The sequence below is a fragment of the Scophthalmus maximus genome, chromosome 2, assembly GCF_022379125.1.
Source record: "Scophthalmus maximus strain ysfricsl-2021 chromosome 2, ASM2237912v1, whole genome shotgun sequence".
NCBI lineage: Eukaryota > Metazoa > Chordata > Actinopteri > Pleuronectiformes > Scophthalmidae > Scophthalmus > Scophthalmus maximus.
This window is the reverse complement of record NC_061516.1, coordinates 14,304,140-14,327,516: the sequence shown is the minus strand read 5'-3', so window position 1 is coordinate 14,327,516 and position 23,377 is coordinate 14,304,140. Positions and strand designations below refer to the sequence as shown.

The 23,377-nt window shown below is 43.3% G+C and overlaps 1 protein-coding gene across 5 annotated transcripts in view; it reads left to right on the top strand.

Annotated features, from left to right (window-relative positions):
• LOC118301639 (glutamate receptor 3) overlaps positions 1-23,377 on the top strand; it is a 61,988-nt gene that overhangs the window by 15,181 nt on the left and 23,430 nt on the right. For all 5 annotated transcript variants that reach the window (XR_007030417.1, XM_047330525.1, XM_047330526.1 and 2 more), the window contains exons 4-8: positions 10,007-10,194; positions 20,908-20,961; positions 21,178-21,339; positions 21,737-21,904; positions 22,511-22,615. Coding sequence is in view for 4 of the 5 variants with exons in the window: in XM_047330525.1 (XP_047186481.1) it covers positions 10,007-10,194; positions 20,908-20,961; positions 21,178-21,339; positions 21,737-21,904; positions 22,511-22,615 (677 nt within the window). In the remaining variant the exon portion in view is untranslated. The remainder of the gene's footprint in view (positions 1-10,006; positions 10,195-20,907; positions 20,962-21,177; positions 21,340-21,736; positions 21,905-22,510; positions 22,616-23,377) is intronic.

Below are 23,377 nucleotides of genomic sequence, written 5' to 3'. Positions count from 1 at the left end.
GGTGGAGACGTTTTAACATAAGAGTTATTTGATTACACATGAATGCGTCATATCAAATGAGTTGTTTGTAGTTTGTATGCTTAATTAAATCTTTTTTGAATTAACTAGCAGAAGTGGAAGAGGTACTTTTACTGAGGTAAAATGAGTAGAGTATTAAAACTCTAACTCTCAAATTTTTATTGTGATGCATTCATTTGTACATCATAATGTAGCTGGTAGAGGTGGAGCTAAATGTCAGGTCTGTATACTGCTGGACGCTTTTGAAAAAAAACATTCTTTATCTTGACCTATAATATTACACCATGATTTAACTTCAAGTTGACAAATAAATGTATTATAAAATTTAACACATCCCTCTGAATTGTAGGGTTATGGGTAGAAACACAGAGTAGCAATGTAAAATAAAATTTAAGTTAAAAAAACCAAATTCAGTACCTGAGTAAATGCGTAAATGCATGTACTGTGCTGCCTATTCCTCACTGTCTAGTGTGTCTCCTGATTCATGTACCCAACATAACGCAGACTAGATCTTCCTTTCTTCCTTGTCGTTGCCAGCGAAATGAAGAACTTCAGTCTAACAACTTTTAACTGCAGCTTTTCCTGCGTTCTCCTGCTGCTCTGACAAATGGGGATGGTCGGGCTGGTGGGGAATTTGCATTCGGTGTGTAATCACACCGCCCTCCTGCTGAATGTCGGGTTGGTTTCGTCTCTGCGTGGAAACATCTGATTAATTGCACGATGCTAAATAGCTGCGCTCAGCAGCCAGGCACACGGGCTCATTAACAGAGAGTGGGAGAGACAAAAGGAGAGAATGGCACCGAGCAGCTGTTCCACTTTATGAACACCTTACTGCACCTTCACTTCGAGATGGACGCATATCAATAGGCCTTGACCCCTCCTCTGTGGGCAAACACTGTGTTCCTCCCAGGCGCTAATATTGGAACTGAGGCAGGGATTCATTAATCAAGCTCCTCTGCTTCAAGAGAGCTGCTGCCCCCTTGTTCAAGGACTCTATTATGCCTCATAGAAAACAAGCAAAGGAGAGTGTAACTGGGATACACATGTAACAGCATATCCAAGTAGTGAGGAAGAGGGGCCTTTCTTTAAGACGGGTTTCGAAGGGTTTTGAAAAACAACGATGGTGCAGATGAGAAAGACTGCGCTCTGAAAATAATATCTCCAAGGTCAGACAGGACAACGTCAAATTTAATTAACTTTCAAATTAGAATGGTTCATATTTTTTTTCTATTGTTTTCTTATGGAGAACACATGTATTTTGCTCTGTGGTTCCTCTTGAATGGATTTTACATTCTCCCTGGGAATCAGATTGCCTTTAGATTTACGGCCGGGAATGGAGTGTGTTTGGAAAGGCAGCTTAGATGCTGCGTCGTGTGTGTAACTGTGCGTTGACCTCATTGGTGAAAACCTCAAAGAGCGGTGTGCATTCACTGAGAAGATACAGCCGAGGCATTTATCCGTCTGAGTGTTTCTGCATGAACCAAACCTCTGTGATCGAGGGCTCACTCTGTTGTGCCAGATGCCTCAAATGGCACCAATTGATCCATGCACATCGATGCATGCAGCGGCCCTGCAGCCTGACGACCACATCCAACAGCACGTATGCTGCAGACACTCTGCCGCACACTGCAGTATACGTGCCCGTCGTATCTTCAGATCATACGTGTGTGAATTATTAATGCAGACTACCAAACACGAAAGTCAAAGTTTATCAAATCTGATGCTTTTGTTTCTCAGCATGGATCATCCGTGAGTTACAGACAGATTTAAATAAAACCTTTTTTTTCTCTCTGTGTCCGTTCACACATCTTTCGGGTAGTTTGCTGAATGCTGGTCCACTATTCCAGTGTAACTAGGCAGGATGGAAGAGTTGTCTCAGTGCAGAGATCATTGTTTCAGGACCTTGGACAGTTCCTGCATCCCCCACGGCTCTGTGAATACTGGGAACTGGATCTTTTTTAATTCATCATTTATTACATACATACTTCTATTCTGTGGTGGAGTTAGCTTACAAATGGACGGCAAATGAATAGGGGGATTTGAATATATAGGTGGAGTATCATATGAAATGCTTCCACAGAAACCAGAAGGCTTCACTGACGGGGGCTTTTTTCCTGTTATATTTTGAAAAACACAGTCACTTTCTATAACCAACGCTAGTGTCACAATACGATATCCACCTTCTCTAGTATTGGCAGTAAAGGGGGCTCTAAGTTAATCTGAACAGTAATGAAGAACAGAAGATGTTGGCAGGAGTGTACCAGCGGTGTAGTCGCGAGAGGTGTCGGATTATATTGTCTTCACTGTACACCTGCGGGAATATGAGGCGGACACCATGGTGAAAGAACAGCAAATCAAATACCTGAAAAGTCAACGTACCTAATCAAGTCAACACTAAAATCATATACCTAATTAGAAACATTGTGGTGTGAGCTATATTAAGGGCTGACAACAGTGAAATGTGTGTTACACAGCCAAGCGGACTTTTTACTCACCAATTTGTGTGTGTTTTATGGAGGCATTGAAATTAATCTGAGCGTAGACGTCTTGCAATCTTGTCAATAAGCGACCGGGCGTGAGATCAATAATACTTGCCATATCTGTTACTATTATCAATATACAGTCATTATCTATCCATTCCCCCTGTCTCTTGACTCATAATGCTGTCACTTGGAAAAAAAATGAGAGAAATCAATACACAGGATGATTTTAATAATTGATTATCTAACCTTGACCCAGGTGTGATTCCCCCCCATCCCTCTCTTACTTTAAACGTCTGCTCTCTCATGTCGGCTCAGGGAGTAAGCAGCCGACAAGGGCCGAGAGGTTTATTCCAGCTGAAGTGAAGGTTCTCTTCCCCCCGCAGCTCAACATTGTTGTCATCGGCTGCTCACAGACGGAGAAATAGCCCCGTCTTCGAATGAATAGAAAAGAGAAATGAAACTGTGCGGTGACGGAGAGCGGGAGACGGAACAGAGGAGTCAGCAAAGCCTTTGTGTCTCTCCTGCGTCAGACTACAGCAAATGGCACAGAGGACCAAGCACCGTCAGACATGCTGTCAGATGCACCAAATGTTTTTTACTATGAATTCGCTGCGCCCCCCCTCTTCCCATCTTGTTCTGTGAGATCCAGCTTGTCACATCTAATCTGCTCTGACCGTAGTGTTTTTCCCGAAACCAAATAAGAAAGCAGGTGACCAATAGAGAGCCCCTCTTCTTCATGAGGCACTGCTCTGTTTATGCCTTGAGTTTGGTTTCGGTGCTGCTAAAACGCCTCTTATCTATTTCCGGACACTTGCTTTCAGTATAACGAAAAGGCCATTACAACAGTGGTCTTTTTGCATTATGAAAGAGATTGATGTGATGTGCGCTTCCCTGTTTACCCAAGAGGAAACGCCATTTATTTGCTGCAGAGATGGGAGGGTGTTGTTGTTATTTTTTTATAGGAGAGTAGAAATAGCACAGGCAGTTCTCAGTGATGGTCAGGAGCCAGCTTGCTCCATTTCTTTGTGTGTGGTTCAAATCCAAATATCTCTGCTATGCGTGTATTTCAGTTTCTCACTCCGTCTTTATATTCGGAATGTGAATCATCTTAAAGTGCAACTAAAGTTCATGGATTGCTTAATGAAAAGCTTACATAAAAGATGAAAGGGAACAGGAGGAGAAATGCTCAACATTCTGTGAGCAACTTTGCAGCTGTCATTAGAAAAGAATCAGTTTGATTAGCTCTGATCAGGGATTTGGCAGGAGTGGGTGGTGTGGGGGCGCAGGGCTCTTTGCAGTTCAGCTCATTTGGAACAGGGAGCTGTTATCTGCATTGGTCTGCATTGGGAGTAGGCGTTGTTAGGCTAATGTACTCAAAAAGTGTCCTTTTACTTTTATTTCACTGGCTTTTACTAACGTTGCCCACTGAAAACTGTCATCCTTGTTTGAGATTTTCGCAGACTTCTCTGAAGTAGGTTCAGTGGCTTTGTCCGAGTTTCCCTTTGGTGTCGCGCTCAGCATTGGGCATCCCATGACAACGGAGCAGTTCAGATGCCTGCAAGAGAATTTTTAAAGAGGTCACCTTCTCCAGGGAGGGGGAGGGACGACTGAGTCACAGTCGAGCCTGCACACCACGCGCAGCCGTCATGTGAAGCCGCTGTCGAAGACAGACAAGAGGAAACACACGGACCGGTGCCAGCAAGGGCGTCAGTCAGTCGGTCTCTTTCTGCCACAGAGGAAATAAATCTCCTGGTGAATGTATTATTCTACCTTTGATTAAAACGTGTTACCTCATGATTTAAGAAATACAAAACATACTGTATATATTTGTTTTGATGTCACGTAAAGGAAAACAACCAATGATTTAATTTTCCAGTGAGAAGATGCTTCCAGTCCAACGTGCTGTACAGGACTGTGAGTAACCTACAATATCATTGTGTTCACACTTGAACACAACAGCCAAACTGGGCTGCGCTTGTTAAAGCCAATACTCAGCGCAGCAGAAATACCACATCAGAGGAGTAGAAGCTGATCTCCTGGGCAGTGCTGTGTGGGCTACTGAGCTCATGTATCCAAGAGATTCCCACATGCAGGCCAGGTTTGCTCTGTGTTCCCTGCTCCAACAATGGCCGTTATCTTTGCCCAGTGATGTCGGTCCATTTTCTGATCAAATTTAAAAGCAGAGTGGGTTAAATCGTTTAATTTTTCTTGCGTGTAGACTTGAGCATTAAATATGGAACATTACACTTTTCAGTTTTTCGCGCTACACTGTTGACATGTGACATTTGTTCTGTACCTGATTCTGTAGTCGCTTAAGTGTTTCCCCACTTCCTGTTACACACCGTTATTGGTTCTTGCACTGCAAATATCAGGCTCATTTGCATGATTTATTAAAACATTTTACCCATGGTCATCGTGTTGCGGGTACGCTTCATGTGACCACTTATCTCTGCAGGCGGACGGTATTCCTCTCTCCCTTCTCCCTGAGAAGCTGCCAGTTAAATCTGATTTCAGTTGTGAGCTGATGAAAGAGCAAACTGTCCGTTTGGGTACTGATGCAGCAGAACTGCAGATGAAACAGATGTCGCTGTAAAAACTCTTTCTCTTCCCTTTTGTTCTTTGCCTAGAGATACTGTGTGTGTTTGTGTGTGCATACAACCGTGTGTGTGTGTGTAAAGATTATATAAATGTGTCTTTTTTTAACTATTTGGTTTATCAGATATTAGATGTAAGATAAATCGTACTGTCAAGTAATACATTTTTCTTACAGTATTTGCTGTTAAAAGCAGTAACATGCTTTCATACATATACACACTGGCTGTGTCGCCCACACACACATACACACACATATTGTTATCAACCAACACATTGCATTGTTTATTCTTGGGGTTCGATATTTTCAGCAGTGGAAACAATGGAACCTCTTTCACATATATGTAGCCATATGCATCGTTGATAGAAAATATTCATTATGGCTGTTGCAAAGCAATCTCCAGCAATTGAGTGCCATTGGGGACAGAGGGAGTCCTGCAACCTGCTCCGACCGAATGTATTTAGAGAACAGTTTCCTATTTACACATTCCGTTGACACACTGCCACATTAGCATTCACTCAGGGCTCGCGCGTCTGGACACTTGACAGATGTTAGTCCTATATTAACGGAAATCATTTAGTCTCTATCAACCTCTGTGAGGAAAACATGTAGGCTTTTTCTACCGCCTTTACTTTCTAATGCAGTCACTAACTTTTGTTTATTGAAAACTGCAGCTTCCATCCCCAGAGTGAAATATACTGTGCAGGCTGTGAAACTCAAGCGTTGAGCCGGGAGAAGCTAAAAGCTTTGCAGAGCTGGAGAGTAGTTTGTCCGTGAGTCTAGATTTCTGTGCATTAGCGTGCCGAAAAAAGGAAATATAACACCGAAACAAAATCTTGAACCGATTCTTATTTCCCCTGGGGTCAACACTGTTTCTATAAAATGTTCTTTTCACCTTTTTCGGTGCTATACATCGCCTCAAGTTAATATGCCCCTGATTTTTAAAATGTCTTATTTTCGGGATGGTGCTGAATAATTGACTCTGAAAGATGCCCTTGATGGTCGCCCTGCCTGCTGGCTGTTGTAAAGCACACCATCTGTTTACAAAGTCAACCAAAACTCTACGACCAAAAGTCTTTGTCATCTGTGCACTGACTGATAAATCACGTCGGAGTTAATATTCACCGAGAGACTTGTGTGTCCTTTGACAATCAGGTTTCACATTTACATGGTGGCTATTGATGTTAGAGCGCACGGGATGTCGAATTCACTCAATTCCTTCAGCTCAGGACATTTTGAATTGCTTTTACTTCCACACATCTTTGATTGCGGGCACACTCGGGAGCGCTACATCAACAACCTCATGCAAATGTTTGAATCCAGAATATCCAGCTTAATTTAGTGTCAGCGAAGGATAATTTATAAATCCCCCAAATCCTTTTTCTTAACCAACTACTAACACATTTCAAAATGCCAATGCATATCCCGGCTTATGGTGTTCGGTGCTCTGTGTCTGAAGACTGGGAGGAGAGATGACACTCTGCCTCTTCATTTCCCCTCTGCCACCAGAGAGATGCTGGAGCCTTGTTTTGATATTTTTGAGCTGATAAAAAGAAGGAAAAAAAATCCAACATGTGTCTGCCTCTGACTTGATAAAGTCAGGACGATGAAAGAGTCTGGCAGTTCCCGTCTGTGGTCACGCTCTTCACAGTGCAGGGAGACAGGACAGTCGCTCTGACACCCCATTTGAATCAACCTCCCCGAGGGATCAGACATATGGACGTACATCTCCTCTGCCTCGTTTGACTCCTGAGTGGCTATTGTGTCGGCGCCCAGCAAGAGTCACTTGTCTTTAAAAGCCGCACCTGATCTGAGTGCTGTTTGCAGAGCACTTGGCACTGAAGGTCACCAGCAGGGGAGCGGAGGGTGAACATGTCAGCTGAGTCACCGTGCTCTGAATACTTAGGAGTTCCTCTGGGAACACGTCAGCTCACATGTCCATAAGTAATGGTCACCGCTGACCGAGCGAGTTCTTTTCGCTGTGACTGCATGACGCTGATTTTATGTATTTAACATTTCTGAGTCATAAGTGATGGTCTGTTCTGCCTGACAGGAGAAGTGTCTTTGATTTATTCTGGGTTATTTACACACCAATACTGAAGACCTACATCAGTATGTCTTTGAACTCTTCTCAATTACATTGATAAATCTTTCCATTGCTAGATCTGATTGCTTTGGACGTGGAAGGCACAGATCGTGATATGTTGGCATTTAGTCGACATAAAGGATGATTTTAATGTGTTTAGCTTTTTTTTTTTACAGTTTCGATGTCTTTGAAAACCAAAATAAGTAGTTCAATGTTGTCTACACTTTTCACAGTGCTATTTAATGATACATGGATAACTGTATAACCCATTCTAAAATATAACGAGCACAAAACTTTTCTTTTATGTAAGCTGCTAAGACAAACATACAGAGTGAAGTATAACGGTTGAAGAAGCCATGATAGTGATGTGCAGTCTGCTCTGTGCTGCAGGGAGGTTGTGCATCACTTGACTGTGATACGGAGTGAGAAGCATTTAGCCTGTGTAATTCCAGCTTCCGGTAGAGACGCTCCGTAGCCCACTCGTATTTACATAAACACATTTTACAAAAACTTATTCAACACCCGGAATAACATCTACTTTTTATTTGTTATGGAATCAGCAGTTATTCCCTCTGCCATGCCAGAAAAGGTTAGCACAGCATGTGATGTTGCTTCTGCTCATTTGGTCCAGTCAGCTGTAGTGTTTTTGATTCTATGGTAAAAACAGCACACAAAAAAAATAAGCACTGTTTATTTCTGTCCATTAGTTATGACCTGATACAGAATATAATGAGCTTCTGCCAACATGCATTTTCACCACCACTCAACGTATTCGGTGCACCCTTCCTCAGATTATAGAAATATGCAGATTTTTGTATGTATGTTGATCATTTCCAAGCTCTGGCATTTTGTCTCTTGTGAGCTGTTGTTTATTCTTCTGTTTTACCGTTATTAATCATTTTTCTGCTTACAGTCCTTTTATCCCTTGTTTGTTTTTCGTTTGTTTTCCAAGGGTCACTGCCTCTTGCTACATGCTCCCTTTTTAAATGGCTCATCCTAGTTATCCTTGTTTATTCTCAATAAAAAATGAGCTGGATTTTTTTATGAGGTGCACAAATGTCAATTATATTCAGCGAGATTACATAGAACTGGTTAAACAGCCATTTTTAACCACTGCTGTTTCAGCACCGAGTCAAATGGATACCTGACAAAGGATTGAACACTTTAAAAAGGCAACATGGCTGCATGCCTGTGGTGGTGGTGACCTATTTCCCATCAGGTCAATCAAGCAAACAAAAGTGTTTTCAATGATCTTGTGTCAATTGTCCAGAAGAATAAACTTAATAATCTAGTTGTGTAAAGAAAATCAAATGTATTACAGTTTAAAATGTTTTTTATAATTGATTGTTAATCACTGTTACACTGCGGAGAATTTTAACATTAACTCAGTTTTGGACTTACATTTATTATTGTTTTGATAATGTACATAATTACCATAGGTAACTTAAGTAGTTGAAAAAGTGCATCAGCCATAGAGCCTGACCTTTTGGAAAAGTGTCTGAATTTCATGGCATTTTTCCAGTATACCCAGGAATAGATATAATTATCCCTTCTGGCTGTAAGCATTGCTGTAGGTACCGAGCCGGAGAACAGTGTGTTTGTGTAATGTGTTTCTAGGTCCAAGTATGTGACTCATATTCGTCCTCACATAACAGAACTTGTGTCGAATCGGCTCCATGAAACCAGGAAGTCATTAAAACAAGACGTCCTGGAACAGTCCCTCTCTTTCTTTAACTAGTTAAAACAGAGATAACAAAACCCTTTCTTGCGTCTTTTTTTTTCAGACTCGCAATCGTGTCTATCAGGTTGGTTTGGAAAGTGCCTCTATGGCCAGTCATGACTTCTGACCGTGCAGTCAACTATCAGTGGAACCATCCAAATTCCTGTGGGTGAATGGTGCTTTCTGAGTGTCCCTGCTGAGCCAGGTCACAGTCAGCTCAGCTCCTTCCTCTCATCTACCGATTCATGGCACAGTGAGCTCTGCAAAGTAGAAACACCATTGAGCGGCTCCAGTTGTGCTCACTCAACTGCTTCCTTAGCAGTTTGCTTCACTGTATTTGCTGTATGAGTTTCTGCTACGCTTCACATGTGCTGTCCTTTATCAACTCTCGCCCTTAAATTTGGGAGTCTGAATATCCACGAGTGAGCCAGCAAAGAGAAAGCTGTGGTGACCTCCTGTGTGACTCACTGCTAAGACAGCAGGAGACACCCATTATTCTCTGTGACCTCTCTAGTTTATTTTATTTTACTTTTATAGATGCCACAGCCTTTAACACAAATTTAAACCTTTGTCGGTGTGTTGACCTGTCTGTGGACTGTTGTTGCCCTGTCTGTCGAACTTGCCTAAATTTTGTCAGGCTTCTCTTATAAGGAGGAAATGATTTTGTATCTGACAGTACCAAATATGATTATGTCATGTATATGTATATATATATATATATTATATTTCAAGCATTGCCATCAACAGGTTTTACATTGAAGTTCAGTGTTTCCGCTCTAGATATTTCTGTTTCCATTTATTTTGGATAGCAACTCTGGACAGATTATTAGATATAGCGTGAGTGCAGGTAATTCTCACAAGAGGATTTTATTGTTCAGATAAACATTTCAACAATGCATCATGGGTTTGTTAATAGTTGCGGTAAAAAGTAAGACAAAATCCTTTCAGACATTGAATACACTGTTAACCATTGTCGAAAGCCAGAATGCCCTCGCAGCTCTTCTTTACAGCCGTCTGGATTCCCCGCACAACACTTACTTGCGGCCGTGCTCTGAAAACCAAAAAGACGGTTGTGTGACGGAGCTCTTCTCCCTCTGCTCCTCCAGGTTTTGCAATCCTCCAGGCCATCATGGAGTCGGCTGTAGCCAATAACTGGCAGGTGACAGCTCGCTCGGTGGGGAACATTGTGGACCCCATGGAGTACAGGCGCATCATCGAGGAGATGGACCGGCGGCAGGAGAAACGCTTTCTCATCGACTGTGAGGTGGACAGGATCAACTCCATACTGGAGCAGGTACAGACTCACTTTGTTTGAGAAAAAATAATTTCGCTAAATACCTTTAATTCAGCCACATGCCTCTGCATGTTTCATCCCTTCTTAGTTAATAACTTTTTTATTACCATGAACATAATTTCCATGACACACATTTAGTGAAATAAGGCTCTCTCCAGACTTTCACCTTCGTGTTGTAACTCTGAACACCGAGGAGTGGCCAGTCTAACCTCTCAGCGTTCTCATTGAGAAACTATGTTAAAATAGATGAGGCGGGTACATTCAATTTCGGCATGTTATTTGTTGTTTTTCTTTTGGTGCGTACATTGTTTGAGGTCACCTGGGCTTAATTCATGTAGAGAAATTAAACAGCCTCCTCGTCCTTGTTTCCTAGGTGATCATCAGCCTGCACTTTTCCCACCGAGTCTTTTAGTGCTTGATAATGCCTGCCATTTGATTTGCTGAGGCTGCGCCGGAGAAGAAAAAAGATTATTACCAAAAATGTATTTAATGAGGCTTAACTTGGACTCGGCTTGCTTACTCAGAAAAATCATTATTGTTTATTTGGAGGACTAGATGCCATGTTGCACATGTGGTCTTGCAAATTAATTTTGAAGTGCAGTGCTTCTCAAGGTGCGTGCAGTTGAATAGATACCAGTGATACACTCGCGTCAAGCTTTGGATACGTCAATGGTGACCAAATCTCAATGTTTCTGATCTTACTCCCAACCTTGAAATGAATTTAGTAATGACAAAGAAACATCTATAGACTACTTCCACAGACTATAGAATTACAAGTATGAACATTTTAGTGACACATTCCGGTATAGTCGAGACACTTAAAAGCGTGTAGTAACACTAGACTAGTTAGATACAAGACTTGTCTCACCAGGAAATTGTATGTCTTAAACCAATCTATGTTAACATGTTCCTGGCATGCAACCTCATACAGCCACACAAGTAATTACTGTCCTCTCAACATTAAAGTAGCGTGATATTGTTCATGGAGCCTGTCCTCCACCAAAAAAAGGGCCAGATAGGTCGTTGGTTCAAGGAGCTTATCACGACCCATGTTGTCATTGTAAAGACCGCAGACCTTCAGCAGTCGTTATGTAAACGGCTAGAGGTCAGTGGTGGACCTGGTAAGCTTGTCAAGTTTGTATATTTCAATGGATTTGCTTATATTCTGTAAATGAATCTTGCTGATTCTCTGCCACCTTACCCTAACCCTTACAAGCTCATCAACCATGCGTTGGTAAAGCAAATAATGGCTCACAAGGCCCTGAGGCGAAAAGTATTTGTGGCGTACCTCCCCTCGCCGGTAGGGGCACTATTTTAGGAAACCGCCGTTTTTACTACATACGACGTAGTTCCTCGTATGAGTTGGAGGACTTGTGGTGTTATTGTCACAACTGGTGCGAGCAAGGTTACAGGACCACAGGGGGTTGGACCCAAATGCAGATGCTCTAGGCGGCTTCAGTGAAGTCCAATAAAAAGCTTTCGAGAATGCGAGGCAGAAATAGCGCTGGCGGTCCAAAACAGACAAGCAGATCCAATAAAGAGCTGGCAGAAATCAAGCTGATGGTCATCGTGTCAAAAGCACAGGTACAGCAGGCACAACAACAACAACAACAGACACATCCACGTTCGGGCTGGGTGTCACACAGAGGAGCAGATAGTGACAGTTATACAGCTGAAGTGCTTGGAAAAGTGCTGGGGACGAGGTCAGGCAGGAGAGTTGAGTCTATAAAATGTTTGACGCTGGAGCAGCACTTGGTTACTTTTAATCGTGCAGCCGTACTTTCCCTCACCTTAGCCGAGGAGTTTTGATTGACTAAACTGAAACAAGGTTTAAGAATGCAGTCGAGGCAGTCGGAAACCTTTTTGAAGGACCCATCTCGTGTAGCTACGAGCACTTGTAGGCAAATAAAATGTGAATATGTGCGTTTATTTGAGTTTAGGTTATTGCACTCATTGCACACGGCCGCTCAGCAGAGTAATGTTTAATATAAAACTGATATACCCACACAAAAGTCTGTTTTCCACGTGCATGTTTATGTGAGCTCATTCTAACCAGAGCACGTCTTAACCTTCTGGTCTTTGCCGAGAAATTTGTGTGCAAAGGAATCTGCCCTCTACTTAATGATCGTCATAATTGCCGGCCTTACGAGTTTTATTCTGACCTTCACTGCGGATTTGTCTTCATTTGCTCCGACACGGGGGGATATTTTTTGTAGCAGCACAGAACATTTTTTATTAATTAGGCAAAATGTCCTTTTCTCTGCCCTTCACATCGGTTCAGAGGGTTTCTTCAAATGTTCTCAAATTGCCTACACGCCAGGCTGATCCGATCACATTCTCTTTACTGTGGCGGATCAATGCGAATGGTGGCCTTGTTGGCAGCATGTGTCGAGAAAAAAGCGCCTCCCCAGATGCTTGAGGATGGGAAGACATGCCTGCAATCTCCGGAGAGCGACTCCTTGTACGAGCTGTGACATCAACACTTGCTTTAATGTAATATCAGCTCCCGGTGTAAGTAGGACACACTGTCCCATAACAGCAACAACAATGAGCCTACTATAAATAGCCTACCCTCCTAGCCTCAGGGAAGATCTCTCACAAAGTCAGGAGTGAGCAAACATAACGAGATCACTCAGGCAATAAGGAAGCAACCATTCTGGACATGATTTATTGTTTAATCTGTGTATCGGCTTGGACCTCATGAATAGACCATAATCGTGAAATAATTGTTGATTTAGTTTGACACTTGCATTCACCGTGTTATGTCTGGATTCATGTGCAGACATCTATCATTCAATTTGCGCTAATTGCTTTTGTTATCTGGGTAGTTTCGGTTGTAACAGGCTTTATTTGTTGATAAATGTGCACTGGGTTTTTCTTTTTCTCTCCCTCCCCTGCTGGCTCTCTTACCACCTTTAGAAATATCAGTCTGCCCATCCCTTCAGTAAAGTAACGATGGAGCGATAAACACCTCTAAGGCTTCTCCTCAATAATAGAAGCACGGCGGATTCATAATCGCAGCCAGCGAGGACCCGTCACCACCAGCCTCTCCCTGCTCAGTGGACAGACTGAGAAAGAGTAAGAGAGAAGGAAAGAAAGAAAAAAAGAAAGATTGAAAGGGCAGAAAGCTTGTGGGAATTGAGCCATGTACTGTGAGTCTCCCTGTCTGCTCCTGTGGAGGGAAATGGTAGAAGGGCTCAATATCCAGAGGTGCACTGGAATTCCACAGCAGGTGAGTAGGGCAGTAAAACAAGATGTGACACTGGGATTATTGAGATTACACCCGCGTGGATGTCATTTAATGTCATATGTGGATTGTAGTTTGGTCTGTAGCTCTGTGTGGGCATTGGTTTTATTGGCATGGCTTTAATTATTTTTTTTGAGGGGTTCATTTTTTTATTTTCAATCCCATGTTGCTGTTTTAATCTAGCCTGATGGCGCGCTAACATAGCATGAGGCTGTAGCGCGGGGCAAATTTGAAATTTGACATGCCGAGCATGCTAGAGGAAATGTTAGAGGAAAGTCAGTGACCAAAGTCATTAAGATTTATTCTCCAGGGGCCTCGAAGGTTTCTACTAAATTTCATGTTGATCCAGCCGATGGTTGAGAGTATAGCCTTAGAGCCAGGCTGCTAGATGCAAAAATGTGTATACGACTCAATAATCTCAAATGACCCCCAAGTGCTCAGAGTAGGTTTACGATGCTGTGATCGCAGCGTAGAGCAGGGGAGGGGAACTGTTTTCCTATCAAGGCCATTTCAATTTTTATAACATCCTTTGAGGGTCTCAGCTCACTCACCGGCAAAACAGGTCGGCATAATTGTCCCTGTCAGAGAGCCGTCTCGTGGAAGCGAAAGAAGCAGTAAATTTATCCAAGTGCATTTGTCCTTGCAACGTATCCAGTTCAGGTGCATGTTTTGAACTGTAATGACGCTCGAAAATAGGCCTTTTTCATCACCGCGAGCGTGTCTCCACAAATCGATTGTGCATATCTCCGGTAAACTGCGACACTCAGCGTCCACTATTCTCTCCTGACAGTTGCCATTACGCTTGTTAGCAATGACACATATGTTGTTGGAACCCTTACCATAACTTGACAGACATACAGCTGGAAGGGGCTTCCCCAAAGGACACGTTGGTCAACTATTTGATGTTATTTTTGTCTATTTCTTTCTATTAATTCTTCTAATGCCGGGTGTTCCCCAACCCCTCGTATAGAGGATGGGAGAGGTTTCCATGATGAAGAGGAGTTTTGACAACATCCAACTCCCTACGAATACATGCAGAGGTTCCAGCTCCAGCCCCAGGACTGAGCCAGCCCCCATAATCCGTTTGTAGCGTCTGTTGGTGTCAGTCACCCGCAGGGTGCTGGCCCAGCAGCAGAAATGCTCCTGGCCACCACGGACTCACAAAACATTTGCAGCGTGGTGCCCCTGACATCGAAGGACCAGAGCCTCCACAGGGAAAAGAGCCGACTCTGGCCGCCTTTCTGTGGAGAGCTGCGGAGGTCCTGGTCCTGGTCAGCTTGTGTTTCGTGCACATACACATTGTGTGTACATAGTGAGTGATAGAAACCTAAATGAAAATAAATAGGGCACCGTTACTTATTTTTAAAGGAAGCACACGACACGAGACACAACTGCTATGGTGTGAACTCGTTGACACTTTTCTAGATTACTAGTACTGGACTTTTAACGAAAGACCAAGGCACCATAATAATTTTGATGAATTGGCCTCAGACCATACAAAAATAATGGATCATAACAGCTGAAGATATTAATATAGGGAACATATTAATATTACCAGAGACAGGCCACCATACATTTAGTTGTTCTTTGCATTTTCCTTGCTCGCTTCATTTTCCAAGTCTTCGTCACCAGGCCATGACTGGATGACTACTTGTAACCTTAACTTAAATATGACAAAATGAAAAACTGTTGGAAAGTGCATATGTGATACTGCTTCTTGCAACTATATTGCCCAACAAATAAACATCGACAACAACAAGAGAAACCATCTTCACTTAGGCCTCCATTTCCCTTTTCTTAACTTCAACTACAAACAGAAAACATGGCTCCTGAAAACCATCGACTGTAATAAAGGATGTTTTTGTGCAGCCTCCTTTGTAGCCCGGGCGTCTAAAGGAAACCCAAGAGGAGTCGCAGTTAAAAGCTACCTCTGCGAAAAAACAACCTCAAACACACAGGCATGGGAGTTGGCAGCTGTAGCAAGGAAAGTAAGAACATTACAAATTCATACACAGTTTTTGTTTTGCTGAAATTGGCATTCAATAAGAAGATTGTATGAAGTTATGTAGCTGACGGCTACACACAGCCTTCCTGCTGCTTACACCATCAGACTCTTCACAGTCCCAGGAACAAGACTAGCAAAAAAAATTGCATTTAATGGGGTTTTATTGTTCTGAGTTAATTCACTAAAAGATAAGGATTATAATAATATTAATAATAGGATTTTTTTCATGCATTTTTGTGTAAACATAAGTTTCAACAACCGGCACAACCAGCTTCTTTTCAAGGCTTCAGCTTTGTAGTGAAGATCGTTGAACAATAGCTTTTACAGTGGCACTGTATTTGGAGCAGTGTTTGACTGATACACAGCCATGTCCTTCCCCCGTTATATTTTCTTTCGTTGATGCACTTCTCGGACAGTCACATCCCTCCTCACATTTTACTAACATAGCAATAATTAGTCGGCTGCGTGAAAAGGGACAGTTACGGCCCTCACGATGTCCGTCCCATTTCCGAAGAAGGCGGATGACAAATCACTGTAACAAAAGCGGGGCCTCCGTCAGTGGGAGGGGAGTGGAATCCTCTTGAAGTCACCTGGGCAGACATCCAGCGCTGCACGGGACTGTGGCTCCAGGCTGCTTAATTAGAGTCTGTTCCCGGAGGAATATTCAGACCCGATCGTCCTGCAGCTCCGCCCGACTCAGACAGGCATCAAACAGCACCGCACAGCCCTGCTCATCCCGACTGGTGGGCGACAGGAGCCCCGAGGATAGACAAGTAACGATAATTGGGACCTGAGACAACTGCTCTCCCTCTTTCTGCTGCAGTTTGTCCCCACCACAGCACAGAGAAATTGCCCCTCATTTCTGATTACATCCTCAACAAAGAGGTGAATACTAATGTACAGATGTAGCAGGAGACTGTGTGCTGAATGCGGCCAGGAGGCGATTATCTTAACAGCATAAGGACTGTCCAGGCTCTGTAAAAACAAATGTCTCATTTATTTTATCTGTACAATAACTGAAAGGTAAAAAAAAAAGGAAAAAGTGCTTCCAGGCGTCTTGTTGAAAGTTTTGCAACTAATGAAGAATCCAGGAATTCACAGCTCCATGGCCGACAAATAGCGTGGCACACAATCCCTCATGAAACCGCAGCTTGTTTTTATGTTTTGGTTTTTGCTACAGACTTAAAAAGCTTGTAAGTTACATTTGAGCTTTATGGTAGTCGTTTACTGCTAAGCAAAGCTCACATCCTCCTGAATGTCATTTTTAACAGACTGAAAACAAGGTGCATATGAGCATATTTCCACAAATGTCGAGCTATTGGTCTTTCATGGTGCCCAGTGGAGTTCTGAAGGAAACAGCTATGTTTTCAAATCACATTTTGTGCATCCTTGACGGCAGAAGAAACAAGTTGAGTGCATTTCCCTTTTGTCAGGCTTTCACACAATGGCAGGCAAAGAACCCAATAGCACGGCACAGTTCCAGTGCAGAAACAAAGGTTCAATGAACAGGCAAGAGCTCAAACCAGGTGGCCAATACGCGTGGGGGCAGGCAAAAAGGAAACGCATACAGGCAGGATCAGAATAACAAAATGCTGGCGAGCTACAGGTCTACACACTAAACAATGTGGCAAAGAAGTGCGGCGACGGACCGGTATATATACTGAAGGGCTGATGAGCTGATGAGGGGCAGGCGAGTGTGGGAGGGGGCCGGCCAGGTGAACGCACTCAGCAGGTCATTGAGAGCAGGAGGGAGTGACAGGGTCTGAGATGACATGAGAGTTAATGTGGCAAAAACAGGAAACAGACAATTCAAAAACTACAGACTGGCTGAAGCTGTGACACTAGAACTTATTTCCAAAGTTGATCTTTTAACATTGTCAAACACCCATGTCTGCTAGCTTTCGGTCTTCTTCCTACCTAAATTGTCTCAGTGCCACGTTTCTTGGCAGAAAAACCCGTTGACAGGACACGGCACGGATATCATCTACATTCAATGAGCATTAAAAATTTAGGGCCGAGCCATTATGATCAGCGCAGCGGGTTCCTTCTCGCAGGTCTAGTTTGACCTGAAGTGTCCGGAGAGAAAGAGATATGGGTCCTGTGACACGTGACGGCAGTGCCTGACCTGCTCTGGGTTCCTGGTGGTTTCACATATACTCACAAAAAGAAGATTAACCCAGGGGAGCATGAAACTGGAGCATCAGGATCCTAAAAATATTTGCTAGGCACAGATGCTTCTTTTCTTTTTTTCAGAACACCACTGGCAACATAGGAGGGAGAAACTCCAGCGCAAATCAGATAAATTGATCCTTTCCCAGAGCAGTGTACCGTTTCTTTGTTGACAGTTTCTAAGAATTTTGCCTTAAATCATGACTGCTATAATTGCTTTCTCAATCTTTTGATGGTAGAGCACGTTTTGAGTTGTTGTTCAAAAATGTCACCATCCCTAATATGTGTAAAAACTTTAAAATCTTGGTCAATACACAACAATTCAAATCTGTTGTCAGTATGGTAAATCTAACTTAATCCCATAGAGTATTTGTAGAAGAGATTATATCAGGATGATTATGTTGACATTTTTAGATGCTTACAATGAAAACACAGTGACTGATCAGGTAAAACCAGTGATAAATATTGGTAATAATGATTCAACCAAGCCTGATGTAAATACACAAACCACATTCAAATTACTGCGATCGTTGAAACAAGTATGATCTAACTGTGGAAAGACTGCATATAATAATCCTTGATTGTATTTATTTTGACTTGATCCTCATTGAAAATGCTTCATTATTATTTTTTTATATGATTTGGTGCAAATTAAAATGATTTATTCCATTTGACACATTATTTTAGTTAGTGTCCAAAGCAACAAGGAAATGTAAAATAGATAAATAATAAAATAATATTGTCACTGGATCAATTAAATTAGTAAATTGAAAATACATTTTCGAATATTTAAACTGTAATCATTGTAATATGCATTTCCAATACGTAGCTAATTATTGCTTTTCATTGCCACGCCAATAAAGCAAATTTGAACCTAGATTCATAGAAACTAATTTTGTGAAAACGGAACATTTTGTGTTTTCATGTCAGGTTCTGAAAGGAATTGGTTTGTTTGACTCTGCTTTAAACACGACGATTCTCATTACGTAGCTACTGTAGCTACACCGTTTTGTGTGTCAATCAGAGCTTGTACGGTTTTTAGTGTAAATGAGAACCACCCAGTTTCAGTCGTCTCTGTTCTCACTTCCAACACCACGGCTGCAAATGCAGCGGAATTTTTTCTTTCTGTTGTTGTGTTTGGTGTTGTGTTTTTCATGCAAGTAAAGAAGAGAAGGAGCCAGCCAGCTTTGCATTTATTCTCTAAGTCCAGGAAGTTTCTAGCTTTTAAAACTGAGCTGCAATTTAGTAAAACCACAAAGATACTGCAGTATGTGCTTATGTACTGTCTTCAGAGTACTTTGCATTCAATATTCATTTAATGCAATTTCTCTTGTTACTCGTCAGTGGACAGAAAACAGAAACACTCCCACATTATTATTTGTGTCCATGTGTACAGTATAGTATAGCTATACATTTTGATGGTTCTCAAATAGCTAAATGAGTTTTCAGTCGAAGAACAGCACTTGGTTTCAGCTTCTGATGCTCATTTCGAAATATCTTGTATGAAGAAGTCTCGTGCTGCTGACAAGCGGGTAGCCAGTCACTCCGGGAACGGCAGCTTCATTAAGTGCTTGCTGTGTTGTTACACCTGGGTCACTGCGGCTCCCTCTCACATGGATGAATAGCAAATGAAAAGCTTATTCACGACATTGCGGAAGACAATAAGCAGAAGAGCTTCCAGGAATTATTGTTTTTTGCTTTATGAGGAACACACAGGCTGTGGGGCGTTCAGAGTCGGCGGAGTGGAGGGACAAAAAGGCTGAACGCAGTAAGATCATTTAGCATATCCAAGAAAAGGCAATTGGCTCTGTTGTTGACATTGCTCAGAGTGTATGAGCCGGTGCGAGGGCCGAACTCGGGAGGATCAAGGACAGTCCCTCTGTGGAGGAGTTAGCAGAAGGCACAGGTGTGAGGGGGCATGCAAAGACGTCACTGACTGAAGAAAAGGATGATTTCCTGTCACCTTCCATGTCTTTGTTTCAGTCCCGTTCTTTTTATCCTCATCTTTATGAAGTCTCTTAAATATCATTTTCACCCTGGACATTTAACATTTAGATGATTTCGGTAAGTGTACTTATCAAAACTGTGGGCGAGTGTAGAATGTTAAAAGATAGGGGGGGGGCAACAACGAACGAACGACTCTCCACCCCCACAGTATCTTTCTGAAGCTCTGCAACTCTGCAGTAGAGAACCGATACGGAGAGAAGAAGTGAGAGCATGTGAACGGGTGAGAGAGAGAGAGACGGAGATGGATGGAGGTTTGGCTGATGGAGAACTAGAAAAGAAATCAGCGAGTGCAGCTCTCTCTGGGTCTGCAGGCAGACAGGTGCTGTACGACGGTTTGGGTTTAATTAAGTCTCTTGTGTGACTAAGACAAACGGAGCAGGAAGAGGCAGAGCGAGGAGCACAGGCAGCTGCGTTGAGAGAGAGAGAGGGAGGGAGAGAGGGAGGGGGGAGAGGGAGGGAGAGAGGGAGGGAGAGAGAGAGGGAGAGAGAGAGGGAGGGAGAGAGAGGGAGAGGGAGAGAGAGGGAGAGGGAGGGAGGGAGAGAGGGAGGGAGAGAGAGAGGGAGGGAGGGAGAGAGAGGGAGGGAGAGAGAGGGAGGGAGAGAGAGGGAGGGGGGAGAGGGAGGGAGAGAGGGAGGGAGAGAGAGAGGGAGAGAGAGAGGGAGGGAGAGAGAGGGAGAGGGAGAGGGAGAGAGAGAGGGAGGGAGGGAGGGAGAGAGGGAGGGGGGGAGAGGGAGGGAGGGAGGGGGAGGGAGAGAGGGGGGGAGAGAGGGAGGGAGGGAGAGAGAGGGAGAGGGAGGGAGAGAGAGAGGGAGGGAGGGAGAGAGGGAGGGGGGAGAGGGAGGGAGGGAGGGGGAGGGAGAGAGGGAGGGAGAGAGAGAGAGAGAGAAGTTTGAGCCTTGACCTTATTTTACATGTTGAAGTTAATGAAAAGGAACAAGCACTGTCATCACAGTTTCTGCCCTCTCATGTGTGTCTCATACAAAAACACACAAATGTACAAATGTGTCCACACACACACACACACACACACACACACACACACTCCCTCTTGCCTCTCGCCTCTCGCAAATGTAGCTTTAAAATGCCCCTCCCCCTGTCTTTCTACCAACTACCCTGTAGGTGTGTGCGTGTGTGTGTGTGTGTGTGTGTGTGTGTGTGTGTGTGTGTGTGTGTGTTATGAAATTCAAGGTCTTTGTCATTTGTGAATCACAGCCTCTCTAAATATCCTCAGTGTTTTCGAGATGTACACGTGACTCACTGTGCGTCTCCTCCCGCCACTTGTAGGTAGTGACCTCGGGAAAGAACAGCCGAGGATACCACTACATCCTCGCCAACTTGGTGAGGCCACCCAACATGAAACACAAACTCAACACAACGCAGTTAAAGAAAACAAGAACAACACACACACACACACACACACACACACACACAGAACTTCACTGTGATGAGACAAGCTCATGACGGACAAGCTCCAGCTAGATTTTTTAAATAGATTTTCTTTGCTACTAATGATGCCTCGCTCCACTAGCAGCCAGTGTTGCTCTTTGCTCACAGGGGTTTTCCAACGTGAGCCTGGACAGGGTCTTTGCTGGTGGAGCCAACATCACAGGCTTCCAGATCATCAACCCAGACAGCCCCGTTGTCCAGCAGTTCCTCCAGCGCTGGGAGCGCCTGGATGAAAGAGAATTTCCAGAAGCCAAAAACACTCCGCTGAAGGTCAGAGAGGCATGGTGCCGATACTGCAGTTGCATTTTTAATTTCAACATCTTCAAAGATAGGCTTTCTCTCTCCCTTTCTTCTTCTTTTTTAAAAGGTAGTGATTCTGCTGCAAAGGTAGTGATTCTGCTGCAACCAAAGAGAATGTCAGTCTGTATCATTTCACTGAGTTGATGCTAGAATAACTTTCTTCGCTTTCTTTTCCTTGAATCGAGGCAGCTTTCATGCTTGGACATATTTTTATATCAATTATGAAGAGAGGCTTTGATTTTCTTGCTTTTTTACATCAGCAGCACTGCTCTCTGTGTATATAATAAAGAAATAATCACCCTGCTGTGATAGCAGTACATGATGTCACTGGCACGTCACTTTGGTTTCTTGTGGCCTTTTGTCTCAGTATACGTCAGCACTGACCCACGACGCCATCCTCGTGATTGCGGAGGCCTTCCGGTACCTTCGGCGGCAGCGGGTGGACGTGTCCCGCCGGGGGAGTGCAGGCGACTGCCTCGCCAACCCCGCCGTGCCCTGGAGCCAAGGCATCGACATCGAGAGAGCCCTCAAAATGGTAAAGACCCGAGGGTCCCTGCTGTCACAGTAATCGTCTCCGATTTGCATTTTATTCAGCCGACGGTTGAGTCTTTGCTCGATCTCACTCTTCCCTCTGTTCTCCTTCAAAAGTTATTGATTTTACCCTCAGAGTATCTAACTTCCATTTTTCATTGTTCTTTCTTCTTCTTTCAGTCTGAAAGATTATTATGCAAACATGAACTAGTACAGGAACCAATCCAGCACCCTAGACTATTTCAATCAATATAATAGCTAATTAAACCACAATTTTGTCAATACGTTCATTCCTTACTGCAGTGTGAGTAAATTAACTTTTTACCGATTAGTGAACTGCTCCCTGCATTTACAGTCATTCTGGCGTAGTCGTCTCCTTGTCTTAGCAAAAAGTGTCTTTCCCTGGGTTTAAGATATGTCCTTTCCCGATTTTACAGATTAGTTTCTCCTCCATGTCAATCTGAGCTCATAATCAGTCCAAACCTGCCTGTCAAAACAAATCGCCCTCTCAGACAGACGGGAATATAAAAACATGATGCTATTGGCAATATGTGTTCAAGTAAAGGATGTAAGGAAGAGGCGTCATCTGTCTTTTCTTGGTGCCTGACAGGTCCAAGTACAAGGTATGACAGGAAACATCCAGTTTGACACATTTGGTCGGCGATCTAATTTCACGATCGATGTGTATGAGATGAAAGCAGGAGGCCCCCGGAAGGTAAGTGAGCACACAACCTTGTGAACATCTGTCATGATTCAATTAGTGTGCAGCTACGCTTAGAATAATAGATATCAGTGCTGAATGTTAATAAATATGGGCAAGTTTCAAGTAGCTTTTTGTTTTGGATTTTTTATTTCTCTTGGCACGTTGGCAGTAGTTGAGTTAGGGGTGATTCTGATTCGTGGAGAAGCTGCCAGTCGCTCAGTCTTCCAAGGCCTGCCCGTGGCCTGTGTGAGCATGCATTCCCTGAGATTTGACTCTGGTCAACATGCACCGTCTGATGAGCCCTGCAGATAGAAGCTGGAGCAATCTACAAACTTTAAGGAGTGAAATGGCTTAAAACTCACAGATAGATACACAATCATAAGCCGATGTTTTGTCTCAAGACTCGTTCAGAAACAGATTGTATTTGCCAATTTAGAAGCACTTCTCCCGATGAGTGTACATATTTCTAAATTGAAAAGTTGCTGCTCGGACCCAGAAAGCCCAGCGAGTGGTTCATTTGTCCAATCTGCCTGATGTGTTTCACGCTGGTGTCTGAATAAAGCACCGAGCCGTCAGTCTCGTGAAATGACATCAAGCAAGCGCCTACGCAGCAAAGTTAAGATCATGGGCTGGCTTTGCAAGATTGTAAGTCGATAAAAGTTTGCGTGTGTGTATTTGATATTTAAATGTGACTTCAGTTTTTAGCGTTTTTCCTCGTGGAAATTCTCGACGATCATCACAATGAAATTTAGTTGGACAGATGCTGTGAGGTGG